Here is an 8,620-nt window from a genome sequence, read left to right as displayed (position 1 = left end):
GCGGCGGCGGGCCCGCCCTCTGCCCCCGCCTCTTCCGCCGCCGCCTGGCCGGGAGGCCCCGCTAGCTGCCGCTCGCCATGGCGGGCGCGCTCAGCGGTATGTTCGCCAGCCAGGCGCCGGGGCCGCCGCCGCCGGGGCCTCCCGGTGGGCCTGGCCCAGCCGGCCTCATCCCGCCTCCGACGGGGCCGCGCAATCTCAACAACACGCTCGTGGACGAGCTGGAAGCGTCCTTCGAGGTGTGTGGGGGTGTGTGTGGGGGCCGGGGTGGGGTGAGGCCGCGGACGAGCGCTGCCCTCACGGCGCCGGCCGCCCGTGGCCGTCTCACCACTGCGCTTCCCTGTCTCGCAGGCCTGTTTCGCCTCGCTGGTGAGCCAGGACTACGTGAACGGCACGGACCAGGAGGAGATCCGCACCGGTGAGGCCCGGGGAGTGGGAGGGGGGCGGTGCTCCGCGCCCCCGCCTAACGCCCGCCGGGCCGGGCAGACCCCTCGACGGCTTTGGAGCGCTGCGGTTCGGCTACATAAAAGCTCTGGTCACGCCACGGTTTTATTCTGCAGGCCGAATGTACCAAGGGCTGAAAATCTAGGGCAAACTTCCCCCAAAACTTGTTGTGAAGTTTAGCAGGTGCATTTAGGCTTCACCGGAGTGTACGAGTCTTGTCGTCTGAGCAGAAGTGGTTTAAAAACCATCTTGCGGTCTTTGAGCTGCTGCTCTGGCACAACTCAGCCTTGCTCACCATTTTCCAGATGCAACGCTGTACACAGCAGTAGGAGGCTTTCACAGAAAGAAACGCACCCAGGAATGGTCAGGGTCCTGGGGAATGGTCCAAGTGCCAGCTGGCTCCTGGGCTGGGGTGGGACGATATTAACGTGCAGTGAAGTCTGTGGCTCACAACTAAGAAGCTGATGTGACACATAATGAAGCCACATGGAGCAGTGGTAAAAGGCAGGAAAGGACAGTCTGAATTTCTTAGTAGATTTAAGACTTGTGTGACAGACACCTCTGTGGGAAGTGTAATTAGTACTAAACTGGTAAAAATAGGAAGTAAAAGAATGGCCCTTGACTAGTGTTTAGAAGTGCACTATTCCCTGAAAAAAACTTGACATTTACTCGCAGTTGTCATTTTGAAAACAGCATAAATGCTGTTGAGAACTCCTTTATGGATATTGGGTCATATTCATAGCAACCTAGTGCATCATGTATGAAAGTCTATTCTCCTAAATATGCCCATATTTTAGAACCTTACACTGAGTTTGTTGTTTGGGTGTGCAGTGAAATGCTTTCTCTATTCAACCAGTTCCACATATTATCACTCTTTTATTATTTTTAAAAGCGTAATAAAACTTGGGGAAAAGAGTTGTTTTGCACCTTTACAAGAAGTTCTGAAAGTTTGCTGAGCAGTGTTTTATAGAGACACAAGGCACATCCTGGTTTTATGAATGTCATTTTAGTAAGTCTGAAGATTTTCTTTCTAGAAGGTACTGTGAAAAGTGTTTTTACCAGAATGCAGATAATTACCAGTACCAGCCTGATAACTTCTTTTTTGGAATCTGTTCTTTCTGTTTTATTATTCTGTGTTTAGGTGTTGATCAGTGCATCCAGAAGTTTCTGGATGTTGCGAGACAAACTGAATGCTTTTTTCTACAAAAAAGACTGCAGCTATCAGTGCAGAAACCAGAGCAAGTAATTAAAGAGGTACGCCAAAATTAACTTCCCTGTGTTGTACTAGATCCGATAAGCTGGGTACCAGCACAGTTAATCACCTCGTTCGCATTCATTTTGGGTTTCTCAGTATGATCCTGTATCAGAACTTGGTAGAACCTGATTTAGTTCTCACCATGAACATGGAGAAAGCTGGATACCTGCTGTTCTGTGCAGTATGGAAGAAACAAACTAAGATTTTTCTGGAAGTAATGATCTCTGAACTGCATGACCTGGGGGAGCAGAACTGATGCATTCACAGTGCTTGCCTTCAGTTTCATTAGATACTTTTACATTATTAGAATCCTGCCAAGATCAGCTTGAAAGCTCAAGCTAAAGAAATTGCATGGTCTTCATGTGAGGTGGCCATTCTCATGAATACCTTCTATTTGGTAATACACATTTTTTCATCCATAGGATGTGTCAGAATTAAGAAATGAATTGCAGAGAAAAGAGGCGTTAATTCAGAAGCATTTGAGTAAACTGCGACACTGGCAACAGGTCCTGGAAGACATCAGTGTACAGCACAAAAAGCCTGCAGAAATGCCCCAAGGCCCATTAGCCTACGTAGAACAAGCAGCTGCTGCTCTTCCTGCTCCAATGAAGCAAACATGATCTTTGATTTCCCATACCTGAGTATTTTCAGCAGTGCAAAGCAGTGGTGGTCTTTTTGCTCTGTATGCTTTTTGTATAATGAAATTTGTACTACAAGAACCAATTAAGACAGTTAAGCAAAATAAATTATCTTTGTTTTTTATCCATAAGTATTATTTGGTTTCTATTTCAATGCAGAGTTGCTACTCAGGATGCTTTCTGGTAGCAGTGTGTTTTCCAGAATGTGCCCTTCTTCCTTCTAGAAAGGGTTGCCCTACCTCTCCCCTAACTATACCTTTACTGGTACGATGGAAATACTTGCAAGTATTACTGTTGGGTTTCTGTGGAAGACTTCAATGTTTTGTGATCCAGTAATTATCCATAAGGGTGACAGTAGCAGCACCCTTAGAAGTGGTTGTATGTAGGTCAGATCAAGAGTGTACTCGTTTTTTCTAGTGAACTGTCCACGGGACATTTGCTCACCTCGTGAAGGGATCTTGGGAGATACACACATTAGATTCTTAGAGAATGGAATGAGACTGCAGAATGCATACTGGGGGTATGCATACTGGTGGTCTGTTGATGAGCCTGGTGCAGAGCTGATCCAAAACACCTCCAAAATAAAGACTGCTCATGCTACTTGTTGGGTCATCAGCACTGTCCAGGCTGCAGAATTAGCTTCTAATGGGGTGCACTACTTAGTAATCTAAATGTAGCAAAAAATACATATATATTTTGGAGGTAGAAATAGCAAAGGAGTTCTGTCTCTATTACTCAGCAACAAGCTTAAGTCACCCATAGATCCAGGAAAGCCGCTTTTTTAGGGACATCTTTTTGGGGACAGTTAACTAAATAGAAGAGTGTAACCCTGGAAATTAGTAATTCTGTATTGAACTTTCTAGTGTGTTTTGGGGGCAGAGTGGATGAAAATGAATGAAAAATACAGCCTTGTACATTTCTGGTCCTCTCACAGATACCAAGGTATTCCTCAGTGTTACTCCACACCCTTTTATCCCCTTCCTGATTACGTGTATAAAGTGTCTTTTTACTAAATCTGATGCCAAAGTCTCCTTCCAAAGCCCATCTTGGAAAAAATGTTAGCCAGCTGGCAAAAAAAGGATTGCTCTGTGGCAGCATTCTACCCCTTCTGCCACCTTTTCACCACTGGTGAGGTGCAGTGGCTTGTTTTGCAGCAAGCGCAAGGAACTATCCTATCTTAAAAGCACTGCTGCTGGCTGCCTGGCTCCCTGCCTTTTGCATTTGTTGATGAAATACCCGAGGGTTATTAATTTCCTCATGTCTCTCTTGCCTCCTGGTAATGAGTTTGCTCGCATGACCTGATAAATGTGGTCGTTTGCCCACTTTGCATTTTGAGGGCTGTGAGGACAAGGTAGAGATAAAATGTACAAGTACACAGCTCCCGTAGACTGATACAGAGTTTCAGATTTGACTCACCCTTCAGCACAATGTAAAACTATCTTATAAAATGTAGAACTGGGTGATTTACAAGCAAGGTTTAATGTTCATACTTACATATTACCCTAATTCATCAGGCTGACACATGTACTTAAGTGCAACAGGAATATTGCGTTGCAATGCTGACTATACAGAACAGTTTGTTACACAAACCAGACATGATTTTTGAACCAGCCTGCTATAAACATGCTGTCCTTGGAGGTATATTGCATGCTCTACAGCTTAAACCGAGTTTAACAAAAACATATTAAAAACTTTGAAAATTACATTATTGTTATACGCAGAAATAAACAGACGATGAAGCAAATCAGAAATCACCAACAGAAGTCAGATCTTTTTTCAGCTGGAGGCAGATTAACAGGATGTATCACAGATCAACTTGAATTTTGAATGGAATTGTGAAGTGCTACAGTCTCTTGGTTAAAAAGTCTCTTCACATAACATTACCCAGAATTTTGCTTTATTATTTACAATTTGATAAAAAACCTCATTTTTCTGAAATCCATGCCTATAACTCCATAGTTCCTAGATTCTACAAGAGAGTGTAATTGTTCCTAATTATTTACTTAGAAATTACTTTTCTTTTTCCTAAATCATATCTCAGTTTAACATTCCCAAAAAAAACCTCAGGAACAGCTTTTCTAGTAATTCTGAGAAGTATGGAAATGCTCTGCTTTAAAATGAAAAATATTTAGTAAACCATTCTTGATGCTGTGGGTCTTGGCTTTGGTCATCTTTGTTTTGTGGTGGTTCATCGCCATGTGTCCTGTGCAAACAAATAAACATTAGCATCACTTACTTACAATCTTACCTGTATTTAACACTTCTTTCCCCATAAAAAACCGGTGATCCTATGAACGGATCTGTGCCCACATGAGCTGGATGGGGCCAGGAGGTGCTAGCTACAATTTCTAGTGGCATCTGTGTTAGCCAGGTGACTGGGCTAACAGCACTGGTAGGAACACAAAGGATAGGACAAGGGGTGATGGGTATAAGCTGGAACATAAGAGGTTCCAAAGAAATACAAGGAAGAATTTCTTCACCATGATTCTGTGAAAACACGAAGGAGAGCTAATCAGCTACTGAGAAATGTTGGAACATAATTCTTGACATCTCAAAAAAGTGAAAAAAAGGATGCTTCAAGAATGCAAAGAAAATGAGAATGTGGCAAGTCATTCTTAAAAATATGGAACAAGTTATGCATTAAAAATGATGTGTAAAAGGGGGTTTTTTTGAATGGAAAAATTTATCTGACTAGTAACTGGCTTTTAGGATCAACCCTATTACATAGTAACTGGCTTTTCAACATTCAGGTGCTTTTCAAACATTTATTTTCATTTTGGTTAGCTTATATTAACAAATATTACTTCACTTACATTTGATTGATTTAGAAGAGTAAGTCAGTAGCAGCCAAGCTACTCTGAGTCTCCCTGTACATTTCCTTTTAAAATACAAATCACATTTCCCTTGGCAGTCATCTGGCATGACACAGAATGCTTTTGTCTTTAAGGAGGAGGAATTGCCAAACTGGATCCGAGCCCATGTCCTGCATTAGTGTCTTTGGCAGCAGTCAGCATCATCTGCCTTAAGTAGAGAACCCTAGCCCACAATTTACAGGGTAGCTAACCTCCATGAAGAGATAGGTGAGGAGGCTGGCTTTTGTCCTGATGTATAGTGGTAGTTGAAGATTTTTTCCTAATAGTTATCATTATAACTCTGAAGTACACACATTTTTAACTATTATTAAAGAGATAGTTCAGTCATAGTTGTAAACCACTAAACGTTGTTTAGTTGTTTAAATAACTCATAAATTTGAAGAAAAAACCAAGATTTTCAGAGAAAATCCATCAAACTAAGAAGTTTTTTGTTAAGTATTGCAAATCAATTTTTTTTCTCAACCCTTTCTCGAACCCTTTGGCAAACGATTAGCCTAGATCTCCTGAAGTAAACACATCATCTACAGCTACCAAGTACAAAGTGAGGACACAAAAGTGAGGAGGAAATCGCATCTTTAACAGAACCACTGAGAGGTGCTCAAAGTTTCAAACAGCACCGTTCACAGTTTTTAAATACTTGCAACTCCTTTCTTTTGTGGTCCCAGGAGGGGTTGCAAGCATAGGCTGAGCTGGGCAGTGATTATAGCCAGCTTCTGCAGTAAAGTTTTGGGACTCTGAATGCCAATTCATTCCTCATCTTACAAGTCACAGCACAAGGGACAAATACCTTGTGGCAGCACTGTTGCCTGAGGACTCTGCTGATGGAGAGCTCACCCTGAGGCAGCCAGGACTCCGGTCTAAGCTTGTAGATTTTGTTATTTGAGGAGCACTTCTTTTTGATCTCAAGTCACAGCTCAACAGGCTCTTTGCGTAGGAAGCTAAATTCGGAACACTGACAACTCGACTGGGCGCTTCAACCGTTTTCTTCTGTTGCTTTTTATTGTAACAGAAAACTTCATTAAACATGCATTTTTATTTTTTTTTACACTTTCTACTATAAAGCTTCACCAATACCTCATTCCCAGATAGCTTGTGAGGAGCCCCCAAAAATGAAGATTCCCCTTTTTTTCCATAGGCATTTAAAAAAACATTTTTAGGGTATGCTGTGAGTATGCTGTGAGGATTCATGGACTAGGTAGTCTAATCAAAGCAACTTGTGTATTGGACTTTGAGGATTTAGGTCCATCAAACCAATAGCTTTTCAGAGCTTATTTAAATGCTTCCCACCAACTTGACCTCCCTTCTTTCCATGACTATAGACAGTACCATATGGAGGGGCTGCAATGACAACAGGCAAATTTGGAGCAGCCCCAACACAATTCATAATTTTCCTTGATGAATGCAATCAACTCCCAAATCTGTAAGCAGCGCCCAAACCTGCAAGCAATGGCTGTGCTTATCCCAGTGGAAGACTGATGTCTTTGGAATTCTAGTGTCTGACTTTAGCTTAAACAACTCTGGCTGTGCGCATATGTACTTTTACTCAATTTGTGTTACACTCAGCACTTGACTGTAGGTTGGCTTACTGCATAGAATTCTACTGAATAACATTACCATAAAAAAATAAATAGGACCTTTATTGTCCCCATCATCTGTATGATTCAAATAGCAATAAAGCAGCATGATCTGTGATTGTAATTGCATTTCCCATCTTACCTTCATGGCAGGAGTCAAGCATCCTGTATTAGGATTGAAAGAAAATGATCGATTCCTGTGAGATTCGGTGTTGGCTAGAAGTGAATGTTGACATTTTCTTCCTTCCTGAGGGGAACGAAAGTTATGTGTATGGAAACATCTATTTGTTGGAAGTTGGGATGGAAGTATATTTGTCAAAGTATTCCAGAACAGAAAGAAAATATCAGTGTAAAGAACGTGTGAAACATTGAATAGAGCTTTTAAATGGATTCTGAAATATACATCTACATATAAAAGGCAATCTTACCACTAGCTGCTTGATAATCTCTTCTCTCTCATTTAATTTGCCTTGCAGACAGTTTATAAGGTCTGTATCTTCTGATGTAGACTCCCACTTTCTTGACTTTTCTTCTAATTCTTTAAGTCTGTACCAAAGAAAATATAGACCAGAAAAAACTTCCTCTGACTAGGTTCAAGAGTTACCTGTAACATGTCTGAAATTCCAGGCCTGAATTACAGGGACATAGGCCTTTCTCATAAAACAGCATTTTTAAAAAATGGACATCTGTACATAGATTACATGTAAGTATAATATGTTGTAGAGCTCCAGGGTTAACACATCCACCTATCCAGTGTAAAATTCAGCCCCTGAGATAAAATACTAACAAGCTTGCACATCTTATTTCCTAAAGAATAAAAAGATCTGTGTCACAGTACCTCTGCACATCTGCATTCATGTACTTGTAAATACAGGGATTATTTCTGAGAGGCCTCTCCCGTACATTCTCCACAGGGGGCTGCAAAGTGCATTTACTTACATGAGTTAGTGGGGGCTGTCCTGGGAAATTTGCGAGAGAGGGAGAATGAGCAAGAGCTTAACCTCAAACATGCTGCTCTGCTGAACAAAATTAAATACAAGATCATGGATTAAGGCCTCTGATATCACCTGTAACAAGGTGACTTTATACTTCATAAAATTGCAGGATGCTAAGTGCAGGTTTTAATTTAGCATTGTAAATCTATACATATAGTGCTTTACATTAAACCATATTCAGAGTTTATTACAATATATCTGAGTCTTTTTGTGTTTGGAAAAAAATTACCTATATACTTCTATTTCACTGTTTGTAATAGTCTACCTACGAGTAATAAAAAATTACACATATTAAGAGTCATTTCAAACAGAAGTAATTGCCAGTATGAGCTAGAGTTTATTTAAATTACTTAGTTTCTAAAGAGAAAATTTTTGCTTGCAGATGTGCCCAAGTGCTGCTGAAATAAGATAATGTGCTTTCGATTTCCTTCCAGTGATCTCATTTCAGTATGTCCCACTATTTTTTTTATACTTGACATTAAGGCCTTCTATCAGTAGCCTTTCATTAGTATTAAAATACATCTGAATTCTCACATTTCAATATTAGCTTATTATCATTGATCAAAGCATGAAGTTCTGAGTTGACTACAAAAAGTAGTTCACTGGGCACAGCTCTAGGCTTCTGCTCACTGTTTGCCTTTGACGCTACAGTTGCAATCTGAAGCAGAACAGCACTAACACTGAGAAAGAGGAAAATTATTTTGGGACTCGTCTATTCTACACAGTGGTGTTACTGGTGTTCTGTCTGTGGCCAGTTTGTACATCAAACTTAATGGTCAAACATGACTTTATAGTACCATGGGAACTCATTTGTATAACGTAAAAATATTTTGAAATCTCTGGG

At 41.1% G+C, this 8,620-nt stretch overlaps 2 protein-coding genes across 3 annotated transcripts in view; one reads left to right on the top strand and one right to left on the bottom strand.

Moving 5' to 3' along the window:
• Nucleotides 1–33: 33 nt before the first annotated feature.
• On the top strand, nucleotides 34–2,465 carry MED28 (mediator complex subunit 28). The gene is made up of 4 exons (XM_061992799.1): nucleotides 34–236; nucleotides 349–415; nucleotides 1,583–1,695; nucleotides 2,119–2,465. Exons 1-4 carry the CDS (start codon nucleotides 78–80, stop codon nucleotides 2,314–2,316), a joined length of 537 nt encoding a protein of 178 aa, XP_061848783.1. The 5' UTR covers nucleotides 34–77; the 3' UTR covers nucleotides 2,317–2,465.
• Nucleotides 2,466–3,821: 1,356 nt separating this feature from the next.
• The window catches only part of FAM184B (family with sequence similarity 184 member B), a 49,864-nt gene continuing 45,065 nt past the window's right edge, over nucleotides 3,822–8,620 (bottom strand). The window contains exons 8-11 of one of the 2 annotated variants that reach the window (XM_061992797.1): nucleotides 7,210–7,327; nucleotides 6,924–7,028; nucleotides 5,995–6,200; nucleotides 3,822–4,537 (exon numbers count right to left, since the gene is read on the bottom strand). In XM_061992797.1, coding sequence (XP_061848781.1) covers nucleotides 4,447–4,537; nucleotides 5,995–6,200; nucleotides 6,924–7,028; nucleotides 7,210–7,327 — 520 coding nt within the window. In that variant the 3' untranslated portion in view covers nucleotides 3,822–4,446. The remainder of the gene's footprint in view (nucleotides 4,538–5,994; nucleotides 6,201–6,923; nucleotides 7,029–7,209; nucleotides 7,328–8,620) is intronic. The other variant, XM_061992798.1, reaches the window with a different exon arrangement.

Source organism: Colius striatus, chromosome 3, assembly GCF_028858725.1.
Source record: "Colius striatus isolate bColStr4 chromosome 3, bColStr4.1.hap1, whole genome shotgun sequence".
NCBI lineage: Eukaryota > Metazoa > Chordata > Aves > Coliiformes > Coliidae > Colius > Colius striatus.
Note: the sequence above shows the minus strand (reverse complement) of the source record. Positions and strands in the feature narration are given on the sequence as shown.

Excerpts from the sequence above, each read along its gene's own strand:
- MED28 (XM_061992799.1), top strand. The coding sequence starts at position 78 with ATGGCGGGCGCGCTCAGCGGTATGTTCGCCAGCCAGGCGCCGGGGCCG. Across the intron at positions 237-348 it reads AGCTGGAAGCGTCCTTCGAG|GCCTGTTTCGCCTCGCTGGT; the intron begins GTGTGTGGGGGT and ends CCTGTCTCGCAG. Across the intron at positions 416-1,582 it reads CCAGGAGGAGATCCGCACCG|GTGTTGATCAGTGCATCCAG; the intron begins GTGAGGCCCGGG and ends TTCTGTGTTTAG.